This window comes from Salvia splendens, chromosome 21 (genome assembly GCF_004379255.2).
Source record: "Salvia splendens isolate huo1 chromosome 21, SspV2, whole genome shotgun sequence".
NCBI lineage: Eukaryota > Viridiplantae > Streptophyta > Magnoliopsida > Lamiales > Lamiaceae > Salvia > Salvia splendens.
The window spans coordinates 22150362-22177807 of NC_056052.1; the positions used below are offsets into that span (position 1 = coordinate 22150362).

At 34.5% G+C, this 27446-nt stretch overlaps 3 protein-coding genes across 6 annotated transcripts; 1 reads left to right on the plus strand and 2 right to left on the minus strand.

The window, feature by feature from the left end:
• Positions 1 to 1577: 1577 nt before the first annotated feature.
• On the minus strand, positions 1578 to 1997 carry LOC121784381 (transcription factor IBH1-like). The gene has a single exon (XM_042182528.1). The coding sequence runs from the start codon at positions 1995 to 1997 to the stop codon at positions 1578 to 1580; it is 420 nt and encodes a 139-aa protein (XP_042038462.1).
• A 3262-nt stretch (positions 1998 to 5259) lies between these two features.
• On the minus strand, positions 5260 to 11536 carry LOC121783469 (fimbrin-2-like). 2 transcript variants are annotated; one of them, XM_042181548.1, is made up of 14 exons: positions 11296 to 11536; positions 11047 to 11220; positions 9987 to 10228; positions 9727 to 9898; positions 9256 to 9294; positions 9020 to 9088; positions 8826 to 8942; positions 8149 to 8360; positions 7495 to 7650; positions 7103 to 7302; positions 6798 to 6955; positions 6186 to 6282; positions 5769 to 5860; positions 5260 to 5682 (listed from the first exon to the last, which is right to left on the minus strand). In XM_042181548.1, exons 1-14 carry the CDS (start codon positions 11380 to 11382, stop codon positions 5497 to 5499), a joined length of 2001 nt encoding a protein of 666 aa, XP_042037482.1. In that variant the 5' UTR covers positions 11383 to 11536; the 3' UTR covers positions 5260 to 5496. The 2 variants fall into 2 exon arrangements, with proteins under 2 accessions (XP_042037482.1, XP_042037483.1); XM_042181549.1 differs by lacking the exons at positions 11047 to 11220; positions 11296 to 11536 and adding an exon at positions 10546 to 11017.
• Positions 11537 to 16772: 5236 nt separating this feature from the next.
• LOC121785031 lies at positions 16773 to 25602 on the plus strand. Of its 3 annotated transcripts, none has more exons than XM_042183361.1 (18): positions 16776 to 17252; positions 17368 to 17476; positions 17643 to 17731; positions 18488 to 18647; positions 18736 to 18871; positions 19594 to 19687; positions 19880 to 20017; positions 20420 to 20520; positions 20624 to 20737; positions 21750 to 21973; positions 22316 to 22374; positions 22456 to 22641; positions 22726 to 22849; positions 22921 to 22976; positions 23282 to 23427; positions 23510 to 23674; positions 23762 to 24981; positions 25068 to 25602. In XM_042183361.1, the coding sequence occupies exons 1-17, from the start codon at positions 17192 to 17194 to the stop codon at positions 24056 to 24058; spliced, it is 2259 nt and encodes a 752-aa protein (XP_042039295.1). In that variant the 5' UTR covers positions 16776 to 17191; the 3' UTR covers positions 24059 to 24981; positions 25068 to 25602. The 3 variants fall into 3 exon arrangements, with proteins under 3 accessions (XP_042039298.1, XP_042039295.1, XP_042039297.1); XM_042183363.1 differs by having other exon boundaries at positions 17236 to 17252; positions 17633 to 17731; XM_042183364.1 differs by lacking the exons at positions 23510 to 23674; positions 23762 to 24981; positions 25068 to 25602 and having other exon boundaries at positions 16773 to 17252; positions 22921 to 22999; positions 23282 to 23426.
• The last annotated feature ends 1844 nt before the right edge of the window (positions 25603 to 27446 follow it).

Sequence of the window (27446 nt, forward strand, 5' to 3'; positions counted from 1 at the left end):
CCCATCGATCCAGGAGTATATGTTAATTAACAGGCCCATTGCATCTTGGGTCCTATTTTTGTGATTTATGTACATATTCCATTTAATATTTTTAATATATATTTTCATATCAGAAGGTGGTTTTTAATCGACTTATCAAAGTTGTTAGTGATGCTAAAATGTTTCCTTAAATTAAAACTAAAATTACAGAGAATCTATTAGAACAGATATCAACATGTAACTATTTATAATTAGCATTAAACATACAAACTTGATTAAATACCAATATAATTACAAGCATGCTATTAACTGGATATGCATTTGAATTTGAATATAATCACTCTTAAGAATTTTTACCTGTAACATCGGCTCACGCGATATTCTATGAAAAAATAATGTCCGTCGTGGGTCTAATTAAACCAAGTTTATATATATAGATAAAACCAATTATACCAAAATGCATTTTTCGGTCCTTTTTTTTATTTAAATTAATATTTGTATATGTGACAAAAAAAAAACATTGACCAATTAAGTCCTGTGCAACTTATAGATAATGAGTAGTAGTCTTGTGTGAAACCTTTTGTTAGTAAAAAATTCTTGGCATTTAAACTCAAACACTTTGCAACAAAATTATAAATATACATATTCATCCACATGCATACACCATGAAAAAAATGTGTAGTGAGACTATATATCTGCTAAGTCAAATATACTAGTCAATAGATATATCCAAATTTAAGCTCATATATAGTGGCATACTTACTAATATTTTCGGTGGCCATCATGTGCGCATATCTTAATCTTACGAATCTTTACTCATTACATGATCATAAACAATATAAATAAAATATTAATTACATGAACAAAATCTTTATCAATTACTAGTTTTGTTCAATTAAAGTGTGAGAAGAGACCCTTTTATATTTGTAACAAAAGCAAATGAAATAATTAATACTAGTAGTAGTACTATTTTAGTAATCAAAATACTTTATTTAGAAAAATTTGACATTTGAAGAATTACTCCTCATGCTTTCTTTCCCTAATTTCAAAACAAAAACGTATAAGCACCTACCTCTATTAATATATTACTTATAAAATATATATACCAATCTATAAGTTATATTGACGCTGAAATCATACATAATAATATTCCAATGAAAAAATCTCAAGAATATTTCGCATCAATATTTTAATTGGGGATTCAATAATTTATCATTATAATTTACACATATAAATCTTAGAAAAGCGTAGTTTCTCTTTGTTCTTTTTAAAAACAAAACCAGGTAAACCGTTTCAAATAAAAAGTGATCTTAATATTCTCTTGCAATTACAACACCAGTCCAAAAAAATGGGAAAAATCAAAAAGAGGTCATATTAATTTAGTTGACGTAATAACCCATTGAATCGGCAAGGTTATTGGTGCAAAATAGAAGCAAAGGAATAGATTGTAGTAATTCCCAATTATTTCACATGCACAAAACTATGAATTATAGAAATTAAAACTGTAGTATAATGAACTATCCCAATATATTTATATCTGAGAAAACTCAATTTCTTCATTTGCAAGACCACATACTACATAATATAAGTAGTGATAATTAGTTGAAAGAGGAAGAGTGATGATTGAGTATATCTGACATAACCTGTATCTGTGCTTGTAGGCATTTTATGTAATGAGCAGTTTCACTCAACAAACTGCAATACTCCATTCCTTTCCCTCCCGGCACCAGCCCTCGTAGATCTTCTTCCTGTAGCTTTTCTTTCTTAGGGTTAATCAGCAGTCTGCGTTTTCTGCCGATCGCTTGAAAACGGCGTCTCTTCGTGTTCCTAAGCACGGCCCGGCTCCACGCCCTCTGCGGCCCAACTGCTGACGCCATGGAAGCGCTGGCCGCTGCTCTCGTGGCCCGGTATCTCATAGACATAGACATAGTCATGCCTCTTCTCTTGTTCAGTCTCTTCATCGCTTGCACAAACTTTACTGCAAACCTACTTTTGATGTCGCTCTGCTGAATATTCATGCTCATCGAAGAAGAAAAAATTAGGGTTTTTGGAATTGGAGAGGTAAAGATTTGGTTCTGACAAAATAGGGCTTCTGACACAAGATCTCTCTTGGGAGAGAGAGAGAGAGAGTAAAGGGAATGAGGAAAAGGAGAATATTAGAAAAGAAAGGATTGAAAATGGGAGGTGAGAAGGAGACGTGAGAATCAATTTTCAGTATTATTTTAGGTTTTAGGACATACATATATTTCATTTTTTCTTATTTCTAATTAGGGTTTTAACAAAAAAAAAGGAGAGTAATTGTAAAAAAAGTTTCAATTTTCGCTTAAAATGTACGGTCACAAAATATGTGAAAAAATGGCTAACAGTGGTGAAGCTGATATTTTAAGTGAGGATTCAAGAAGACATTTCATAGCTTACTCGTTATATTTTTAAGTAAAAACAAAATTTAAATAATTAATGATATAACATAGTTTTATAGATTATTAAAATATCCTAAGAAAATTTCGAATTGTGTGAGGTTCATGGACCCCAACTCCACATATAGGTATGCATGTAAATATGTAATCCTAAAATGAAGACATTTTGGTATGAATAATTATAATTTATTTATATTCATATATAAAATGATGTGTATATATAGGGGTGTTGGAGGTGAAAAGAGGGTGGGCCAAGAAAAGGGCCAACCACCATATGGTTGCACATGGCGCCATTAACCCCGTTTCAATGGTGGGCCATTTCCATCTTCTTTTGCTCTATTATTTGCTTTGTATATTTCTATATATATATATATATATATTAATATTCGTCGAGGGGACCAAATAAAACTCGATTTTGATTCTGTTAATTCTATATATTTTTGTTAATAGATCATCGATATTGATCTTCAAACCAAATAATAGTACTAGTAGTATTTCAGTGGAGTACTTTTTATAATATTTTCAATGGTAATTAATGCCTTTTTATGTAGTACTTATAAATTACTCCATATTTTTAGTATATTGGAATCTTTTTTTATTGATAATTAACATACTCGTTATCTATGACATCTCAATAGTGGTGGCGGCCGCTGCCGTAATGGTTTGGACCAACCTTAATTTCATTTTAATTATTTAATTAATTGCAATTAAACTCATTAATAATCAGTTTTTGTGGCTGCTTTTATGGTTACCTAGTTTTTAGATATTTGGAAATTTTTGTTTTAACTACTAAAGTAAAACATAAGTGCAAGTTTTTTTTTGTGGTAGGTGATGTTGATGAGGGTTGTTTTCTTATATGGCACTTTAACAAACTCGATTAATTAGGGGCTTTGTTGAAAATCTCATGATTAATCTTGACTTTAATAGGTCATTGTTTGAAGTTATCATAGGTTTTTACAAAGTAAACAAATCTTTAACAAGCCGGCACTGTCATTGCGTCGACAAGAATATTTAGTTTGCATCATAATCTCAATTAGACGCGTAGTTGTAAATTCCACATCTAAAAATCATGTTTTATAGTTGTGATAGTTAATTAGGACACTAACACTTTGGGCCCACATATAGACTTATATACCGTATACATTAAAGTTTGACTTCGACTCTAATAAATGAGCTTAACATTATTCACATACGAATTTTGCTGTTGAAATATCAAAATCAGTGGACATATAGATACTCTATGGCTTATCACAATTGTGGATTGCTAATTCATAGTTATTTATATGTAATCTTTTTATCCTTAATCTTGATCATCCTTTTTGGAATCTGATACCCAAATACGATCGGTCAAATCTTATTCACAAGGGATTTTTTTATAATAGGAGCAGTATATATATTGTTTCTCAATATTATTGATTAAATTAAAGGCATTTCATTCGTTAGGCATAATAGATATCAGAAATACTAATAAATTATACTATATGAAGATATATTTGAGCCTAAGGAATAAAATGCTTTTTTATGACCTACTTGCCAATCTGTGTCATCAAATGCCTAGTGGTATGAATGGTCGTCAGATATTCGATGCTTCAAGTTCAAATTTCATTGGAGTGATTAATGTACTTAAATTATTGTTAAATTTACAAGAAATGGAAAAAACATATACATAATCAAGTTGTTAATAATCGTGACTAAACAATTACAGTATAAATTTGTTTGACAGTGTCACATGAACGAGATTCCAGGAGACCAGAAGATTATAATAAGCAAGCAATAATATTCATATTTAATAGTACTAATAGACAATTCAAGATAGTATATTATGGGGGTGTTCGGTTGGCAAGATTAAATCTCATGATTAAATATGTATTATGTTTGGTTCATAAGATTGAACCCTACAACTTAATCCTAGATCGATAGTCTCATGATAATTAGTCATAGCCTCTCCCCTCCAACTAAAATAATCCCACAACTTAATCCTAGATGGATAGTTTCATGATATTAGTCATGGCAACCGAACGCCACCTATATATACTGCTCCCTCCATCCCATTAATATATGGAGTACAAATTATTTCACTTTTTTCATACAAATACAATTTAAAGATGTGTTCTTTGTAATGTACACTATATAATCCTCTCCGGCTCTCCCAATATGGTTTCACATTATTATTTATGAAATACAGATTATTGCTTTGATTTTCAACATAATTTCAGTATTATAATTTAACGATTAATATGACAAATATGCTTCAGGCAAAAGAACAACCCCTTTTGAGATGGAAAGCCATCGCATGCTTAATCATTAATTGTCTATGTTCAAAAGTTGTTTGAAGTAATCATCTTGGCTTAACCCTCACTCGAAATCATTAATTGTAAATTAAATTGTACTAGTAATTAAAATGAAATTCTAATTTGTATTTCTACCCCATTTTGTTTGAACTAGTCTTTCCTATCGACTGTATTTTTATATATCTATATGCAGCTGTCATAATTAGTTCACTTTTAGTACCTCAATGTCTGAGATATTGATACGATTCAAGAGTTGAGAAAGTGAAAACAAAATCAATAATTAAAAGACGATGATAACTGTATTACATTACTCAGTGAAGGGGAAAATGGAGTTTAAAAGGCGATAATAGGAGAATCATCTTACGAACTAAGTTATATTCATAAAATATGTCGAGATGGATGATAAAAACCATTGCCGATAATAAGATACGACAATGTTTACGATATTCCAATAATCTAATTTACAAAGAACATAAATATACAATCTTATAGTAGTAGTATGATTTAAGGATGCAATATTATTAATCTTCATATCTACTTGGTAACTTGGGTGAATAATGCCAACAAGGAAATACCACACAAAATATGTCATTACAAGGAGCACTCTAGTATACTGTATACCAATTCAAATACACATTTATGACTATACATTTGAGCTGTTTTCTGCTTCAGTGAAAAACTGCATTCAAATCGCTCAATACTCTCTACACAGGCTTCAAATTCACTAACATCTCCAAAATTTGCAATCAAGAATCAATATAATATATTTGCTTGGTTTCTAAGGTTTGTTACCCGGTGTAGAGACCACATCAGTTACTGCTGCTGTCATCTGTTGATGACTCGGAAGCTGTGTCGTCGAGTGTCGAGTTTGAGCTCGAGTCGACAAGGCTTCCGGTTTCAGTGTCTGAAGCTCCACAAGCACGGTCTTCAACAGGTTGTTTCAAGGTCCAATACATTATACTTGCTGTCAATGTCAGCATCATCTTTTGATTCACCTAATTTATGCACACAACAATGATATGTATGAATAAGAAAATTGAGAAAGTGTGGAATGAGCTCGTGTAGGAGAAACGAGGATTACCTCAATTATATCTTCAGGGAGCAAAAATATGGAACATCCAAGTTTCCTTGCAATGCTAATGATATAGGTTGCATTCATTTTCTTCTCCTCCTCTATAAAATTCATAGTTTATGAGCTTACATAAGATTCATTTTTTTGTTCATTGCATAAGATTCAGTTGTATACAAGAGAAATGAAGACTTGATCACAAAAAATATTGCTGCATGATATTCTCTTAAAACATGAGAGTCAAAATGAGCATAATGCACGCGCTTTGTTAGAACCTATATCATTTGCCACACTCCTTGTCTTGTTTGGTATTGATTGGTAAATTGTCAAGAATTCGTGCTTTGACAAAATGCTTTGCTTGATGCTTGCTATAAGCATGAAAGACGAGATGGAAAGAAGTATCACAAGTTCAGGTAGAAGTAAACTTACCATTCGATCCTTTTGTGACAAGGCTCCAATTGACAGATCTCGGTCGCACAGCACTAAGAAGCTCGAGGAAGAAAATTCCATCAGACAATTTCTTATCCTGCAGTTTGATATTGCAGATACTTTCAGGAATCACAACAAAGATACTAGGTGCTAAAATTGACCAGTGTATACTAGCTAAGGTAAAGCTGCTACGAAAATACTGCTATTATACTTTGTTACCTCAGCCACATCAAATAAATAGCTTGTACTTGAACTAGTTATACTCATTGTGATCAATCTCGTTATTACCAAATAAACAATAGAATGTTTAATATAAATATTGCCATTATTAAGATTCCAACAGCCCTATATTATGTAAAGTTTTGAATGTTACAGTGACTTCAGGATTCAGCAAAGCTTAAGAATTGCAAGTTCTAATGCAGGTAGCCAATTATTTCAATACATGAAAAGGAAGGTACTTGTACAAAATCTAGCAATAAAATTTGAGCATCACCTAAAGAAACATGAGCAATTGACTATGCTTGTTCAGTTTTCCAGTAATACTAGCGTGAAAGTGAGAATTAGCTAAAGATAATGGAATTGTAAATTTAATGGATGCTAGCTGATCAATACCTTGAAACTGTCCATGCGGCTTTGGCTCCCTGAGTTTATGACCTTGCTGTTAGCCCACTCCAAAATGTCGGCATCAGTAATTTCTTTCCCATGAGAATGGGATCTTAGATGTTTCAATAGTTGAAGCATGTTAAATCGCATCAGCTGCCATAGATATGCTGAAAGTAAAGTTAAAACACATTAGTCAACATGCATAGAATCAATATCTTATTTCCTTGAACTCATCAGCTGCGGTCCATAGTGATTTACCTTAGCAATGACTAATGAGCAATAACCTATAGAAGGGGGAATCACTAAGAACATACCTAGTATCAATTTCTTATTTCCTTGAACAATATCGTTTCCAGCAACATTAACAAGGGAAAACTTCAACTGCTTCCCAATTTTGACAACTTGGTTGCAATTTTCTACTTTCCTGAATGGCATTTTTATTGGTGGCTTAGAAGCAATTTTCCAATTAACAATCCCTGGAGACACCTTGTCAAGTGTCTCTAAGAGTAACCATCTGCACACAACAAAATTATAGCATAGTTATTCTTTAATGTATTTATACTTCAAAATGTTCTAGTTAGAGGAACAAATTGCAGATTTAACCAGACTTATGAATCTTGTAAAAAGAAAGGTAAAATTTAACTAATTACAGTCTTTACTTCACATTTATAAACCATGAGGCAGAAATGTCAGTAGCTTTACTTACCCATTTCTGAGATCTTCAAAGACATTATCAATGTATGAAGAATTTCCCAGACTATTAAGCCAAAAACGAAATACTCTCTCTTCTCTGGAGGTTTGTGCATCATCAGGTAGAGTTTCAGGAAAAGATATCTGTTTTGTTTGGGTTGAGAGTCCATTCCTTCATATGAAATTAACAATAACTGTAAGCAAAAGGGGAAATGTGGAAAATAAAAAATACTCTATATATATCAGAAAAGCTGGCAAAAGTTGATTTTAATTGGAGCTTATTTGAGTACACACAGAAAGTTGACGCTGGAAGCTGATACTAAAGCATATTTCTGAAGTTACAGGTTTCAAGGTCAAGGGACACGCAGCAAAAAGAGAAGGAATAAGTTACTTAAAAGATGTATACAAGTTATAGGTGTGTCAGATTTGCAATTAGCCATAACTCAACTGATTTTAGACCTCATGCAAACTTTATATGTTTATCTATATAGAGAACAGAGCCTAACTTGGTGTTAGTAGAAACAGAAGAAGGGATTATCTAATTCTTGGCTGCAAACTGTTTTTCCATCAAACATACTTTGTTGCATACATATTCAAAAGAAAATTTACTCATTAATGGCTAGGGGAAAAACATGTATAGGTCAAAGTTAAATTTGCCTGTGTCTCTCACCTATGCTGGAAGATGTGTGCCACAAATGCAAGATTGAGATTTGGAGAACCTTCCACAATATCTTTAGCTGTTAAGTATCTTTTGCAACCCATCTTATCAGCATGCTCAAGAACCAACTTCGCTCTTTCCAGAGGATCTTTAACTTTCAGTGTAGAAGGATTACTGTGTTCTGGAGCCAGAACATTTAACAGATGAGCGTAAGCCTCTGCATCCTACATGAATCATGACGGAATTCATGCCTTAAATATACCATACTTGAGATAGAACAGGAAAAAACCACAGATGTACATATACTGAACTTTATTTCAGTTTCTTTCAGGATCAAGAAGTATTTAAACAAGTAAGATAATTCTAAGCAGTCATGGCACCTCAATATTAACAATATACTTCTTATTTCTTAACATGTTTCTTCTCAAGCTTCAATTAAAAGAAAATGCATTTGAGTTCTGGCGGCGCTTGAAAACACCATGGATGTGCTCCAAATTAGGATAAAAAGATAATAAGAAAACAAATAAATGTGCATTGTTATTAGCAGTAAAAGAACTATATGAACTAAAACAGGCTGAGCAGCTATTGGAGGGTTGATGAGATTCATGAGAAGGAACATATGTGCAATATGAAAGAACAATAAATGCTGGAAATTTAAGTGTTTTTACTTTTTACACATCTCCATTTACCTTCACATCAGATGAAAAATTTGTAACTGTTTTTGTGTATCCACCCTTTTTTAACTGAAAATTCATCCACCTGAGCAGGATCTTCTCTGGTGGTAAGTTCATCAGCTCCTCCACATCCTATGTTATCAAGAAATATCATAAAAGTTCACATATGTGAAAAGCCATATTGTTTAGTTGAAAGCGCAAGTAAGTACCGTGCTGTCACCAACAAGCTCCACTAATTGTGGTGTCTTTTTTAAGTTCAGGTCAGCCAACAGTTGTATCTAGATCAACACATGAACTTGGATGTCAAGTTCCAGCATATGAAATATTGTGTAGGGATTATAAAAACCTTTCTTTAGGTCTAACATTTGAAAGATCTAATGCCAACCACTTCAAATTCTAGCATATGAATGATAAATATTGTTGTAAAGCATGCCAGTATCCTCACCTTGATAATCTGAGATATGACCCCAAGAACAAGGTGCCTCTGCAATTTAGACACAAAGCAAGGGTAAATATATAAGCCTGTGATTCTAGACATAGAGAAATTCATCATTAATAACCACAACTGTAATCTTTGAATGAAAGCGCAGTTATCTACTGCAGAACTTAAGAACTGAACAACTGCATGGATGTCTTAAACTTGCCTCTCTGACGGAGAGAAAGATTTAGTATAACAAAAACAACTTTAACTATCTACTAACCTTGAGATATATAACAATCTATACAAAAATAAATAAGCAAAGCATGCACATCTATAATCTCAAGTTCTGCAAATTGGTACAGAGCAGCATATGCATAAAGAGCAACAGAACTATCCATATGCTGAACAATCTTATAAACAAAAAGAGATACAACGAAAGAGAACTGAATCGGGAAACTGTCAGAATGGTATTATTGTCCTAGAAAGTGAACATACCCTTCCTTCAATAAAGTCTTGAGTCCCTATATTGACAACAGTACATCCAATTGCCTTGGCAGAGTTAAGGCATAGGGTATGATTCTCATTCCTCTCCCATGGGTTGAGCACCCTCTTTGTATTAATAGCCCGCTCATCAATTGTTCCAGGTACAGCAACATTTATAAGCTTGCTGCATCCAAGAGACACTTCTCTGTTATTAAGTATTCAGAGAAACACTCAGCATACAGGAGTAGATGAAGACAAAATATAATCATCACCAGATAAGAACTCCATCCTTGGCAATCTCAAAGAGATCATTTGTTGCAGCATCTAAAGGAAGGTACTTTTTCAAGAATTCATCTTCTCCTAGATAGTTATTGATGTGAGCAACATATGATGCCTTCTCAGGCTCGCTTATGGTATGAAGCAATGTTGAGGTAGGAGACTTCAAAAATGCAGATGCATTTTTGGCACCAATTCCCCTCTTTTCAGTGGCAAGAGTTTGAAGTTTAAGATAAACCTGTAGCAGGATAAACCAAATGACGCCTAGTGAATACAAAATTGCTGTAGAAGATATAAACAAATCAAACAAACAAGAAGCAAATTTTATCAGCTAAAAGGGGCAATAACAACAAAACAGAGCTGGGACCAACTTGTCGAACAAAAAGGAGAAAATTTCCATGATAATGCCTTATTGCATGAAAGACTTTTTACTGAAGATGAGAACCATCCTTGTTGAATTCGAAAACCCAAAAGTTCCCAGGAAAATGGATTCATCTGATAAAGTGACAATGACATATTGCAAAAACATGATCATGATCACAATTACAAACTCACGCAAAAAGAGTTATTTGGCCAGCCCATTGATGGAGATTAAATCTTGGGACAAATCCGACCTCAAAGTAGATGTGCCACTTATGTTGCTGAGGGGAAAGTCGAACTCAGCAGAACATGAAAAAATAGACGTGATAATGCAATACTGATCAAAGATTTCAGTACACAAATCTCTGGGAAACAAGTATAGTCTGTTCAAATGCAAAATCACCAGTGATCGATAGAGTCGGCAATTCAAGCAACACTTCTTAGAGAAGAAACCATTGTCAATATCTCGGCATTGAGGACAAACATTTCCTTGAAGCTCCATAAGCTCACAAGAACACGGAATCACTGCTTTCGATATCTATGTTTTATAAAAAAAACTCTAAAACAGAAAAGATGAAGGGTACGATTCTTATCACCTGTTAATTAATTTTGAAATCAATGCCAAACAGACCTTACTCCATTCACAAACACTGTTCGATCAAAATCCAAAAGAACGCAAATCCGAAACATTTTTACCCTCAAAAAGAGCTCAAAATCGACATCAACGTCCAGATTCTGATACGACTCCTGAAGAAACGCAGCTCTCTCATGCTCCGTCAGTGTCTCTCCGACGTGCTTCAGCCTGGACATCTTCTCCGGCAGCTCCGCCAGCTTCAAGCCTCCGTCGCTCTCCCTCCTCATCGCCATGAACTGCAGGAAACCACACTCGTCACAACCGGAAACGAAAAATCAAAAGCATCCGAAAACAATCAAATCAACACTCACCGATGATTTCAAGCTGCGGAGCTCCACCTGAGTGAACTGGTTCTGGAGCCATGGATCCGAAACCAGCACTCCTACATAACCAGCCATGAATCTCCGACGATCTGTGCAGCTAAATGTGATGATAGATTTGAGGGGGAATTTGAAAAACAATCGGATAAATTTAAGAGGAAAAGAATATTTTGAGTGAGAAGGGACGGGAGAGAACCGTCTGTTAGCTGAGTTTTTTTTCGTATTTTTGGAGATTTCAAATTTTGACGGAATTACCCCTCAGCTTTATTCGATTGTACGTTGAGCGCTGATAAATTAATATTATAATAAATATTGTAAATTAATCTTTTGAGAAATACTACAATTGTTTATTTCTGGAAAGGATGTTTGACTGTTTGTAATTAACGGTCACTGATTTATTTATGGGGTTGATTACGATATTTTTAATGTGTTACTTGCTACTTTCATTCACGGATTAATAAGCTAATTTTAGGTACGAGTTTAAGTATCTGTTTAAATGGAATGAGTGAAATGAAAATCCCACGATTATTATAATTTTAAATTTTTTATTAATTAATTTAATCGAATGACTTCCAAATAGTACAGGGACACATCCCAAAATAAATTGAATAATAATAACAACCATCACGTGGATGTGGGTGAATTTATGGGTGAGTTATAATTATTTGTGTGTGGGTCTTTACTTTGTATTGCAATTTATGTTTAGAAAAGACACAATTCTATGAAAATGTTACTCATCATTCCTTTAAAAGTAAGTTTAAATGAGATGCTATAGCAGTTTTAAACAAAAAATATTTGATGTATTGAGAGTGAAAAATGGTCTTACCTTAAAAGTAATATTAGTAATGATTAAAAATATATTGAGAGTGAAGAAAATTGTGAAATACTATGTAATACCACAAGAAAATTGTGAAGTGTAAAAGGTAAATTGGTTGATATATTGAGAAAAATATATTAGTACTACTAATTTTTTGTGGTATAAAAAGGTAAATTAGTTCATTTGTTGATGACAGACTATAAATTTGATTTTGTTGGATTAATCGACTTTATTCATATACAGGTAAATTAATATGATTAAAGAAAAAAATTGAGTAATACCGTATTAGATTTGAGTAAATTAATGTGATTAAAGAAAAAAATTGAGTAATACAGTATTAGGAAATAAAGTAAGAAAATAACGTTAATCAATTTCTTTATATGATTGCTTGCTGATAGAGAAATTGTCGAAACTTAACTGCCTTCGTCTGTTATACATAAGCAAGTCTTAAAATATATTAATGGTAACTTATAATGATTACTTAACATTTGTACACGAGGAATAAAAATACAATTAAACTAGTATGCAATTGATTAGTTTCAATCAGTAAAGAATTTTACTCACTGATTGATGGTCTTAATGAAAGTAAGCTGTTTTCTGAAAAAAGGAGGAATAATTATTTGTGGGACTTTTAAATGATTATATCTGTATTAAAATAATTTCATATGTTATTTAGGGACCATAAATTCCATATTTTAATGTCTAAATGATGTTTAAAGCATGTACTTAATCTTTTGTTTACTGCTGTAAATAATTAGGGTTGATTCACAGCCAACATAATCAACACAACGTCGTGGCCACTCATTTTTTTCATATTTAAAAAGAAAAAAAATGTACTATGGTTACTCATTTATTTGTTTAGTTGTGGTAACTCGAATTTTAATGTTCAACTAAAACTAACTAAAAATGTATTTTATCGCGATTTATTATTTGCCCAACTTTTATCAAAATCTTTCTCACTATCTTGATTATAATTTGATCGCTGATATTATGTAGTGCTAAAAGCCTAAACTTGAAACTAATCTTGATTAAATTTGATTCAGTATAATTGCTTAGGACTTGACCAATCTCGTCGTTATGGAATTTTCGTACACCAATTAAGTAAGAAAATATTTTTCTTTAAAAATTGTGGATGTCATGAAATGAAAGTATCAACTTTCTTGAGAATTGCTGATTTTCTCCTGTTTAAGGGTATGCATCACTGACATATGATATGAAAAATGATAGAAAAACACAATTTCATCGTAATGGTTGCAAAATTATTTTAGTTACAAAAATGTAATTTCCCTTGAATTAATAAGTTGGAGATTTGAATGAAACTAGATATAGAAATGTGGAGAAAACTTGATTGAGAAACATTTTATAAATTAGTTGTTTGGGAGGACGAATGAGATGACTATTTTTGTCGCAAGGTGTAAACCAAGTTTTTGAATGTCATTTCCCAAATTCAAACCCCACCATCCGAAAATATGGCTTCCTTTTCTCAAAAGTTTGAATTGATAACCGACCCACCTAAATCAACATTATTTATATTTAATGGATATGATGTAAAACATTATTCAAGTTTTTATGTACAATATTTTTCAAACCACAGCAAGTGTGGAAATTGGAATCATGGAATTGTCTTATAAAACAAGCTTTTCACAATTTATTAATAAAAACAGTAGCAAGCTTTCCAAAAACAATTTATTTAAAAGCTCAATCATACACTCATGTTTAATGACTAACCATGCATGTGCTCTCTCTTTTATTCCTTCTCTGCAACACCATGTGCTTCACCTTTTGCTCCAACAAGAGCAAAGAAGCTGACCCCCAACAGATGCAGCATCATATCTTCCCCAAACACAACATACAATAAGGAAAATACAAACCCGAGACAAAACACGAAAGCGTTACAAGAAACTGGCACAGCCCTTCACCCGGTGGTGTAAACGGCGCGAGCTCTTTCAACCAAAGTGCTCCCACAAACCATGTTTGGAGTGGCCCACAACCCCAACATATGAATCATTAGAAGGGTCTTTATGAAGTGTGGATCAACAGTAGGTCCAACAGCACACATGGCTCTTGCCACACTTTGCAATTTCACTCATCATTGCTATTTGATACTGATTCAATACAACTCAACAAGCATTCCAATCCTAAATCAACTGTATGATTGCAAGATTATGCATCAACACAAAATCTTCCAGCAGCTCATCACCCTTTAATATACTCCTATTTCTTTTTCCCATCCTAAAATATTTAAACACCAGAGAGATGTATAGGGATCAGATAAGAGAAGCAAGGCTTTACAGCGTGACCTGTTTTAACGAAGTTCTATCAGTTTTACGGAAATTTTATTTGAAGAGATATATCTCTGTACCTTATTCTGAGCAGCAAGAGAAAAAGCATAATATGTACAATAAAGACACAGATAGGAAAGTGTGCAATGCATTGGCCAGAAAAGCCAAAAGTGGTTAACTTTCTATATGTGTCAAGAGTGGACCTCACCCTTGGTAACTGTCATGAAGGCTACAGAAAAAAAAATGATACCTATGTTATTCCTCAATGTGACCATATTCAGTTGCCTTAGGATAACTACATCAACAAAAATTCTCATTGTTAAAGACCATCAAGGGTCGATTTAGTAGACTTACCAAAAACATTTGATTTTTTTCATACAGCTAAGGTAATTGATATTCCTTATATGTGCTTTAGGATGGCAATTTGTGGCATCTGCTGGTGAATAAGGATGACCTATATACATAGAAAATGATATCTCCCCTTGATATTAGGAGAAACCAGCTTGCAGAACTGGTCTGTTGTGGAGGGAACTAGAATGCATTTTCTTCAAGAATTTGCAGTGTATTCTGATGAGCCTGTGTTGACATCAAGAGTTGAAAAGTTCAGCATCTGCCCAATGAAATATAGACTGCTAAATTTCAAGAGGATGTCCAATTTCATTAATGTTGTTATGTGATATACCATTTAGAGCTTTTTCTAGCTTAGAGAGGTGAAGAACTAGATGTTTTTTTCATATGTCATCCAAAACTTTGTGAATTCTCTACCTCATGTGCAAGTTGATCAGCACACTTCTAGATAAATAAATGCAAGAATGCTGTGCATGATTCTTTTCTCTATGCTGTGTTTTTTTTTGTGTGCGCGTGAGAGAGCGAGAGACCCATTCTAGATGTTGTGCAGTGATTCCAGAAGTATATCCTTTATACAGTATATGCCACCAATACCTGACTTTCTCGTGAACTAGAGATTAGGTGAATCAAAACACATCTTTTGTATATTCAAAATAAAGCCATACTATATTCCAATGCTAGCCTAGAGATCTGAATTGATGCACCGCCTAGCTCACGGGGTTCTTATAATCAGTTCCAGTCTACAGAACAGAGTAACTGACCCTTCCTGATACTCCAGAAGGCCTTTCATTTGCAAAACCATCTTGATTTTCAGAATTATCTGCACCTTCATCTCTTCCTTGCATTACACTTTTACCTGGTCTTAGTTAGTGAGAATAATGTCATACTACTACCTAGCTGAAAAATATGGACCTCTGATTCAGGTAGTGTAAAGAGACCACAATTATATCTTTCATCTAAGTAGTATTCATGTTCCTGGCTTCTTCTGCGATCGAAACAAGCCTTGCAAGTAGCTTTCGATCAGGGATGACAGGACGGGATTCCATTGTCTGCAGTCTGCACAACAATAACGATTAATGAACGAGATGCATGACCACAAAATTATGAGCATTCCTTAAAGCTAACTTCAATAATGCCCACTCTCAAAACTGCAAGAAACACTAAGCATATAGAGAAGTTCAACGGACGGATTCCCTGGACTCGGTACCGGTTCTTTCCCCGAGCATGTTGAATTTCAGCATAATTAATCACAAATATAAAGGTACTACAACAAGCTTTACGGGATAGTATAGACGATGAAGATTTGTCCAGCACTAAGCAATTAGGAATATTACTTCAAGTTATGATTATAAACAAGGTACTACCATTCTTAAATCTATAATAGTAAAAACACAAGTATTGAGCAACATCATAGAACTGACTTCCATGCTCTATTGTTTACTTTAGTCATTCCACAGCTGAAAGCTTGAAAAATAACAGGAATGCTCATATCTCATACCAGTGGCGGATCTAGAATTTTAGATTTGGGTATTATATCAATTTTGAGTTTCAAAATTCATTTGATCTTTTAATCACAATTTATATCTATATTTTTTATAGACTTTATTATACTATATAAAAATGGAAGTTCTTATACATTTATATTTTATGGATGATTTATTTCAAGTTTTGCAATATATATTATTTTTGCAAAAAATATTTCAGTTATTTAAGCAAAGTTTTAGTTGCTTTTTAAAAAGTAGAAAAGATACAGATTTAAATTGATTAGATTGAGCATAAATTTTAAAAATGCATTAAAATGCTTACAAGTGATCAAGAAATAATAAGATAAAAAAATGTATTATAGAGAATCAAATAATATTTTATAATAGAAAGTTAAATACATTAAAATTTTTGGATGCAAAGAGATGTATTATAGTTAATCAAAAGGAGAAAAACAATAATTGAATAGATTGGTAGAAATAAAAAGAAAGAAAAATACAAAGAAAACAAAAACCATTCGTGAAACAAAAACCACTGGTTTGTTCCAACATAGATCCGCCGCTGTGTCATACTCCTAGTATGTTTGAGGTGGAAGTGGAGTGTTGATAACTTCTGAGGAAAATTGATTGTTTTGAATTAGAAAGATGAATGGATGATACTCCGGCATAGGCCATGGTTGAAGTTGAAGACCACAAATCGCTGCTCACTCTCTACTTTCTTAACTCAACGGATCTCCCTCTCCCTCCCTCCCTCCCTCCCTCTGTAAAAAATACTACTACTACATTTATATAAATAGAAGTATTTCATAAACCCTCTTTAATTCTTAAACCTCGCCAAACCCAATCAAACATAACATAGCATTAGCATAGAAGCGAACCGCCGCGCTAAAACGCCCTCCTTAATTAATCCCAGAAAAAGAAGAAGAAGAAGAAGAAGAAATTCCAATTTACCTTCCAAGATGTACTTCGGATTTCGACGGCTGCATCGTGTTTCCGAAGTTTTTCCGAGGATTTCTCCCGGTAAAGAATCAACTCATTCTCCATTTTATGTTGTAAAAAAAGAGTATTTTGCTTTTGGATAGTTGGAATTTGCGATTCATTTCTTGCTCCCCGTTTTAATTTTTCTACTTTAAAGGTGCCTTTTACCAGTCCTCTGCCACGGGCATCAATGTTTTAACCGACGGCGGCGGCTCTGCAGCTTCATTATGCAAGGGGTTTGGTTTAGCTGGCCTTCATTGGCAGAGGTTAGGAATTCTTCGAGATTTTCTTTGGGATTTGATGTTTTAATTTTCTATTTCTGTTTAATGCGAAACTGACTCTAGCTCGATTTTCATTCCTCACTTGCTCTCTCTATAGACTGCTTGATGAAATGTTTATCCTAACTTATGTGACACTGACAGCCTTTTTCAGGTATTCAACTCGATCAAGGAGGAAAGATAAGGCGGTCAACAAGGACAATGCTTTGTCCTTTATTCGGTCTTTGCTTCATCAGCCCAGAGGTGAGAAGACTTCTTATATGCTCTGGAAACATCAGTGCACACACTAAGAATGAATACAGTCATACACTGAATGTGATGAGATACGATGCCATTTTTCTCATTACATGCTTATAGAGATAGCTACCACTCTTCTGAACATTTTCTATATAATTAATCATTTCATCTCAATAGCTTTTAATTTGACTCCCACTTTTGGTGAGGTAAATGACTTCTAATTTTATTTTTCACCTGTTTGATGCACATCTAATCATGTTTGGAGTTTGAGGAAAACAATGACAAACTTCTCATAGATCTAGCATATATGGAATCTGTTGAATAGAAGAGAGGAAATAGTATAATAGTCTGAATCCTTGTTAGTGGATACTGTTTTCATTTAGCTGTTCTTTAAAGGTTTGAAAATAAGCCTAGGTATTGAATGGTTCTGAATTGTCTATGCTTAAGGAAAAGGGTCAGTGTTTCTGAAGAAATAGAGAGTTGACACTTGACAGTCTTTGAATGGTATGGGATCTTTAAAGAAGGTCCAACGGTCTTTTCTGACCTTCCAAATAGCCTTGCAAAAGACAGAGCAAATTCATTCTAGGAATTGAACCACCTGGTTCTTTAGTGTTGATTTCCTGTTATTCTCAAGATATTACCATACTATTATCTATCTATAGCAATATTTGGTTTACTGCTACTCCCTATAGCTTACAATTTTGAGAGTTTTGCAAACCCCTTCTGAATCTGTGAAATAGAGTGTAACACTGATTATTACAGGACCTTCTCACTTCTGGTTGAATACGGCTCCAGGAAGGGAAAATATGATTAAGGGAGATGGGGTTTTCCTAGTTGTTGTTGTTAGATATAATGGAGGATCATTTGAGGCTAATCAAAATACTACCAAAATGATTGAAAAGGCAAAATCACTTCAGCAGAGGTATAATGCATTGGAAAATTAGTGTCCTTAAACAATTGGTATGTGTAGAACAATTGGGGTTTTATTACTGGCTCATATGATGTTGCAGATATCCTCACCTTCAAGTTATTGCTTTGCAACTCTGTCCATCAGTATGTCTGGATGATATTTCTTCACATCTTCGGACAATCACCAAGGATTACATTACTTTTCCTATTTTGTTGTCGAACAAGAATATTCCTGAGGTTTGTCACTTATTGAAACCTGATATGGTTAAATTGATTGCAAGGTTGTGTAACTCTCATTTCCCTACTGAAAATTCTTAAATTTACATCTAACCTGTGTATTAATATAGATATTGTGGTGGATGAAACCCTTAAGAAAGATGATGAGTTTAAAAGTTCCTACTACTATTTTTTAGTTTGACAAGCAGAATTTGTTTTGGCTGCTCTATAAAGTTGAGAAAAGTATTACATGGAGTACTATTCCAATTGATTCTTGCATTATCACAGGTCATTGTAGTGAAGGCCACATCTATCTAGACTATATAGTGATTAGAATCCTTCCCATCACCTTTTAGATCATGTGTTGGATTTTACTAAACTTTTCAACTATCTAAATGTTCCATGTATTGAAATTCACATTTTGAATTCCCTCTAGCTGCCTTGGATTTTTTAAGTGCACAGTGGAATATGAAGTTTATTAGAAATTTTTGTTGAGCTCTACTGGGCTGGTTACAATTAATTGAGAATTAGAAAAGTAACCCAACCTTGATTTTTGTACTTTCAAGCACATAACGTGTTTCTTATGTGAACAATAGTGTAAAGGGATGTTTATGCTCAAAAGTTTTATGCTGCTCGACAATGTAAATATTTTTATAGGTATTTTTGTCTAAGCCAGTTAGTACTTAGTAGCCTGTTTACATTCCGAATTCCTTTTGTTTATTTCTTTAATTTTTTTGTTATAGGACACAAATGTCCCCTGCTTCTTATTGTCAAAAGGTTTTCAGAATCCAACAATGTACCCTGGAAAGGATGTGGATCTTATGGTTCTTCACAAAGGTACTCAAGCTTATCTTTTTTCCTTATATTTGAGAGAGCTAACTACTATCAATATGTTTGCTTCATTTTCTTCTTGGTTTCAGGTTTCTTGCTGTAATTTTTTAAATTCTGTGATGCTCAATCATTTTCTTATGGGATTAAAAGTGTTTGATAGTTAATTTCTCATTCTCTTGATTGCTGGCATATTCGCAGCTATTAATGATTTCAATGCTGATATTAACAAGGACACTAATGTCGTTGATGTGAAAAGCACTTGGAACAAGCCCATTGAAGTTTTTAAGGAACCAGATGTTTGTTACGCTTCGCGGAACTTATTGTTTTCCTTCCCAGGTAGGCGCTTCTTGTACTTGGTATAGAGGTTACACTAGGTATATTTTATTGAGGGATAAGGAAAAGAAAAATAGAGACTTTGTGGAGAACTTCTTTTCTGAGTAAAATGGTTCTTGGTATGTATGCACTGGAGATGGAGTTTTGATATTGTTGGTTGGAATTAGTAGTTCTGATCAGGTTTCCAAGTGTTTAGATGAATAGAAAATAGAAGGCACATCAGGTTTGTAAGCACTAAGCAGAGAATCCAAATGGCTTAGCTTCATAAAAGTGCATACATTGTGCTTGGTAATCCAAAGTGTATGGATTTTTTAGCCTCAAACTGTTCTTTTTCTGTTTGTGTAAAGACGGGTTACAAGAACATTCTGGTGTGATTCAAATTAATCTTCATTCTTATTTTTGCAGCATGCATTTCAGCTGATGCGGGTGGCGATCGGCTATTCCTTTCTGATGTTAATCATCACAGGATTATTGTGCTCAACAGCAATGGAAATATTTTGGATGCGGTATGTAGTGGATTGCACATCTTAGTTTTAGGTTTTTTTGTGTGTAAATAATCCAGTTTGCTATAAAGGGAATGCATAATAAAAATTTGTTTTATCTTCCCAGATTGGTTCTTCTCCTGGTTTTGAAGATGGAGAGTTTGAAATGGCAAAGTTGATGAGACCGGCAGCTTCTTTCTATGATTCTTCTGAAGATTGCCTATATTTCGTGGATTCTGAGGTAAACCTCTTATGCGTCTCTCAGTTACTTTTTGTTACAAAATCATGATAGGCTAGGGATTTGATCTAGCAAACATATAATAGAGGGAATCACTGTAGTGAAGAGAAGAAATGAATATGATTACATTACACAGTGTAGAGCTTCCTAGACAAGGTTCTCAGATTTGTGCATTTTAGTAATGTATATTCTGTTAAACCTGATTTTAATCAATTTCAATTTGATGAGACAAAGTTCAGCTAAGTAGCGTAGTAAGGGCAGCTGCCTTTTATAGGTGAGAATGCAATTTGATTAATGAAGTATTAAGGGGCATTCTCAACAGTCAACACCTTAAGTGTAGCCTCACTGCTTCAAGTCATCAAGTGTTTCTTGTCCATGGGCATTTCCTAATGGCCAAAGCTTTATGATGTTTGAAAAGCTTTCTGGCTTGTAGAGAGTAGAATAAAGAATAAACTAGGACAGAGGCAAATATTAATTGTGAGACTTTGTGACTGAGTATGAAATTTTAATTCATCGTAGAAATGATGAAATGCAGTTAGCACTCAATTATGATCACATTTCTAGCAACAATTGACCTGACCCAGCTCTTGCTGGTTTACAGAGTTTAGTGACTTTCTTTTCAACTGGTCTTTTAAAAGGTTGTATTTTATAAAACAAGACTATCTGATGAATCCCGACAAACCAATATGATGGGGTCTAATAATGCATTAACTGCTACGAGAAACGTTTTGCAATTAAAATAAAGCAATAATCTTGTTACATGGCCTAACTTCATATATCCTTTTTCTTTTTAAGTGCTAAGGTTTTATTCCTATGTTTTTTACTCGTTCTTCTCATTTAATTGAGGTTTTGATATGTCGAATTCTGCAATAATCTCCAGCGTTCTCAGTTGTTATTAGAAAGGTTTTTATAAGCTTTGTTGTTTTGCTCTTTGTCACCAATTTTGTCTTCTTTAGTAATTTTTCAAAGTTTATGCCTGTATGTGGGGTTGATGAATTTTCTCTTTTCACCAAAGAATCATGCCATCAGGAGGGCTGATATGGAGGCGAGGGTTGTGGAGACTGTTTTTCCAGTAAGTGGTGGTAGTCAGGAGAAGGGTTTCTGGGAGTGGATTGTAGATAAGATATGGAGTAAAAGGAGTATAAAGATGAAGTCGGAAGAGTATGATCCTGCATCACTCTTGTTCCCTTGGCATCTTCTAAAGTCATCAGAAAATGATATCTTTGTACTCAATCAAAGGTAAATCACAACTCATATTTATTTCATCAGTCAATATCGATATCCTTCGTGGTAATATTTCAGAAATAACATTTCGGCAGAAAATGGCTTCTATAATAGTAAGTATATTCCCTTAGCTCGTAAGTGAACAACCAGTAGGATGGCTAGTAACAGAAGTATGATGACTTGTCCCTTTTACTACTTTTTAATTAAAATTTCTCTTCTGCTAAATATTGTTAGAGAAAAAAATGGTCCTGGCTGATGAATGATGAGGATTTAGTGAACTCCAGTTGACGTGATTGTATACCTTCATTAAACTATCGATGCCAGTCTGATTCATCTTTCCATCACTTTTCTATGTAGCTTTGGAACTCTGTGGATTGTAGATTTGAAATCAGGGCTTATCAGAGATGTTATAGAAGGTATTGACCTTTTAAACTTTTATTATTCTTATTGACATGTTTACTATCCCTGCACCACACTGACGTCTTACTGCCTCAAAGAATCTTCAAAAATTTTGGAGATTTGTGGGCAGATGATTCTTGAGAAATGTGAGCCACTGCGGCAGTTGCCTGCGCATTGGTTGAAGCAGCAAGTTGATACAAATTGTTCGCTGGAGGGAATCCAATATGGCGGTCTAATGTCATCAGTTGCCTCTTGTCAGGATGATGTGGTATTCTATGATGAAGGTACCGAGACTTGTTCTTGTTTTTATTTGTTTTATTAGTGGGAAGGATTTTGGAGGATAGATGCTCATAAGTTTATCACTGAAGTTGGCCAGAGAGTGGTTAAATTCAACGAAGGATCTGGATCAGGCACACCCTTGTCTTTGTCGAACTTTTGGAACCTTGGACTTCCTTATTGGCTCACATCGTCTATTGAGGAGATGTATTCTTTGTAAGTATGAATATTGGCAGTAAAAGACCTGCTTTCTACTTTCCTGGTGTTTAACTTACAGACTGTTGCAGAGATAGTCAGTCCGAAGTAGACCTCGATCATTCAGAGTGTTTCCGCCTGTTGCCAGGTATTTGTTCTTTATGGGTGCAGGTACAGTTTTTCAGTCAATTCAACAATAAATTGTTGCTTATTCGGTTATTCCACTTGCATTCAATTCATCTTCTATCTAGCTGCGTCGATGTATGCATAGTGAGTCCTGAAACAATCTTTTGTTTTCTTAAATTATTCAATCTTTCCTTTGAATCACCTGTTTGAAATCTTGAATGTCTCAGCTTGGCTATGTCTAATCCCGGTTACCCTTGCACATTGGCATTTATTAACAGTTGCACTATGAACCTAACACTGGTCCGTTCATGCCTTCAAATATCTCAGGGAGAGTTGACATAGAGTTGATCGTTGATATTCCTGAATACGCTGATCTAATAGAGCAACCACAAGAAGGATGCATATGGTGTCAGGCTAGAGGGGCAGCATCTGAAATCTCAGGGGTAGAGAGACAAACTGCACCGTCACAGAAGGTATCAATTTCTGCTTGTCTTCATTTCTATAGTCGACCACGCATGCCCTAGGCTTCTAGTTTTGAATTTCAAACTGCTTCAGGTGAGTGCGACGCAAAAGTTTTATGATGACCTTGATAGCCTTATCTTTACAACACCTGGAGAAGGATCAACTACAGAAGCAGAAAGCCAGCCCTCTGGCGAGGAGTTGCAAGAAGGTAGAGTCCGCATTGGTTGCACGATCAACACTAGTCCCGGAACAAGTGAGGTACACATCTCGTTCGTTCCTTCATGCATTGTTCTTGAACACAAGGCTGCTGCTTGTATATCTTATCTGCCTCCATTGTTGGTTTAGGCTGTTATTTACGCTGCACTTTACTTGAGGCTGAAGAAGAATTTGAATTCTCAAGGCGATAACCAAGAGATCAAAGCAGCGAAGATAGCCGACATTTTGGAGCCCAAGAGGAAATCTAGAAGAGACATGCTCATTAAGCTCCTGATGTTGTCAGAGAGAGAGTTGGAAGACGTCGTTTTTATGAGACCTCTTAACGTCAGGCTCAAGTTCAACTGCGACCTCCACCCTAAAGGAGAGCACTCGAAGGAAATAGTTGTAACCGATTCAACTGTGGAAGCTCGCGTTACCCTTAAGTAACCGGATTTCGAGCTTATAATCTCGTTTCTGAGGTGAGGGTGTTGGTGTTGGTGCTGAAGGAGTCCAAACACAGCTTTTTTAACGTTTCAATAAGGCTGCATCTATACTGATTTCATCATCTTCTTCACCCTTTACTTAAATTATTTGTCACAATTATTTGGGTTTATTTGAATTCCCCCAAAAAATAATTTCAAGCTCGAATAAGCTCCGGTGATTTTGCGTATGAAGCATGCGATATCAAACATAGGCTCGGTAATCTACGACTCAGGTTTTTCTCATAATAAATTTTGTACAAATATCTTTAAACAAGCGTCTATTATTGTATTGATCCGACCCGATAGTACATGTTTTGGGAATGTTCAGTGTCAGCTACTGAATGGCCTTAAGACGCCAATCCTCGGACTACATAATATACTCTATCCTACTATTACACCCAAATGCGAATCCGATTATAAGTGAGGATGTTTTGTGGGAAGGGAATTGAGTTCTTTCTCACTAAAGTCTTGAATTATTAACTTCTTTTGCAACTTTAATCTTCTTTACACTCTCTTTTATTCTCTTTTTGCAGATATTTTCACCAAAAAAGTGTATGGTTTTATAACTTTATTCTATAGTTAGACAGCGCCGTGGTTTTCAGCTTCAATTCCAAGATTGATGGGAATCCGGATTGCCACTAATTTCAAATTTATTCCAAATAATTAACTTCAAATTACATAAATCAAATACATCCGAACTTGAGAATTCTTCTTTTGTGACAATTATAATTTAATTTGATTGGTTGGTAAATGCTTAGAGGAATAATACTCATGCACTAGAAGGATTCGACAAATTCCTATATAAAGACGACCGAAATCATACATTTTCATCCAATTGTAATTATCTCCACATTCATAAAATAATATAAACTCATGGCATCCCTTCAGGTAATTAAATGTCCTTTCTTCAATTGATGTTTCTCTTAGCTTAATTAATTTATTTTTTGTTATTTAATTATTTTGTGATCAAGCAGGTTGATCGTGCAACTGATGTGATCACGGAAGCTGAAGTTACCAGTAAAGAGCCGTCTCCGGCGGCAGTGGCAGCGGCGGCGCCGGAAAATGCAAAACCCTTGGATGTGGAGGACGAGGAAGATCTGGAAGACTTGACCGAGCCAACATACGAAGAGAAGGTTGGGAATTCCGACAACGAAGATGCCGAATACTCGCCGTTCATGGAGAGGGAAGAAGAAGAAGAAGAAGCGGCGCCGCCTTTAAGTTACGGCGGAGGACCGGCCACCTTCGACGATTTTAATGAAGATGATGACGAGGACCACATCGTTTAATCAAAATATTCATATAATCTCAACATTATAAGCCAACAATATTTATGTAAGGAATTTGAGTTGGCTTTCTTTGTGGGATCATGGTGTTGTTTAGGTTAACTATATGGAGTATTATATTATAGGCTTGTTTACCCATATTATTGAATTTTAGGCTTGTTTGTTTGGCAGAAAAGTAATACTTAGTAGAATATGATTTATAAGAATATAATATTTAAAATTATAATTGATGATTGATTGTTAATCATGCATTTACAAATATCAATAAAATTATACTATTAATTAATAAATTTATTTTTCTTCTTATTGTTTAATTACGATTTTCTTAAATTAAATTATTAATACAGAAAATAATAATAATAATAATAATAATAATAATAATAATAATAATAATAATAATAACAGCAATAAAATTTTATATTTTTAAAAAATTGTGAAATAGTAATATTAAATCCTAAAATGTATAAAGAATACTTGAGAAAAAGCTAGTGAGTAAATAATTTTAAAAGGTTGAATTAGTTCATAATTCTTGTTACTTTTAATGTTAAATATAACAAATCACACATATCTGAAGTGGGCCTTCTGTTCGAATATAGCATCAGGCCTTGAGGCCCATTTAAAAGGTTTTTAATACCGAAAGCTGCAAATTATTTATGTTCTAGTACTATAGTAGTATCTTTTTAATTTTATTATTGAACTAAACAAAATGATCTTGTAAAGGAAACTCTAAACTTGAACGTGAATCACACCTACTATATTCAAATCTGAACCTAACTCGTAAATAACACAAACTTATTAGTGACACAATATGATTTGTATTGACTCAACACGATAACGATACAATCTCAATATGCCACAATAGTAACACAAACACGGCACGATATGAAAAGTAAGAAATTGATAATCAAATTTTAACTCTAATAAAGTACTAACAAAAAAATAGAATGAAGAATTAAAAAAAATATAGTAGTAGTAGTACTAATTACTAATGGGATATCTAAAATCCGACCGAAATCCCTCCCAAAGTTATTGGTTTGAAATTAATAAGGACACAGACACAATAAGACTTGACTATAACCTATTATTTCGTACGTTTTTATGTTGTGTTTTTGAGTCTGTGTACTAAGTTATCAATTCTACCGTTACCAGGGGATATATAATTTTTGCACTTTTTAATTCAATCATTTCTATTCACTTTCGGTACTCTTTCACATCAATGGCTGATGACATTGATGTATAATTCCATTTTAGACTTTATAGTACGGAATTATTTCATAACCAATTAAACGGCTCGATGAAAATAACCAAAATGTACATTCCATACAAATTCAAATAACATCTTAGGGCATCATTTACCCCGTCCCCATTTCCAGCCCCAAGTCCCCTCCACGTCATCATTCCTCTACAGTTGCGGCCAAGGCCCCAACTGCTGTAACCCTGCAGGTTGCGGCCTAGGCCGCAACTAATAAATGACACTATTCACAACTCCAACCTATTTAACTCGTAAACGTAATTCGTTGAACAATTGAAACCGGGAAAATGCATTGTTCATTAGAAATTAACATTACATTACTAGACAGAGCAAATTTGAAATACAAGAAACCCGGGCCACGACTACTACTTCTTCATTTGGGCGCGAAGGTAGGCGATCATCTCACGGTGCAACTCGATCTCCTCGTCCGACATCTTCGATGTATCCCTCGATGTCAACTCCGTCAGCTGGCTCATCTGCCATGTAATATTCATCTCCGACAAAGTGTCGGCCATCTTATCCAGAGACGGATTGGTCGGCGGTGGCACCATAGCGGAGTTGCTCGCAGCTGCCTTCCCCTTTGCTTTCCTCTTGGCCGCCTTTGTTCCTGTCGGGCGGCTCTGAATGCTAGGAGAGGAGCAGAAGACATCGTCGTCCGTCACGTTGAGGTCGATCGCCAGACCTCCTTCGCTCGAAGAGTAGTTTCCGGAGGCAGAAACTTTGGTTCTCTTCGCCGCCCCAGTTTCCGCCGGCTCAGCACCGCTGGTGTACTTCGGGCTCTTCTCGACGAGCTTCCAAACTTCGAAGTACTTGAAGGT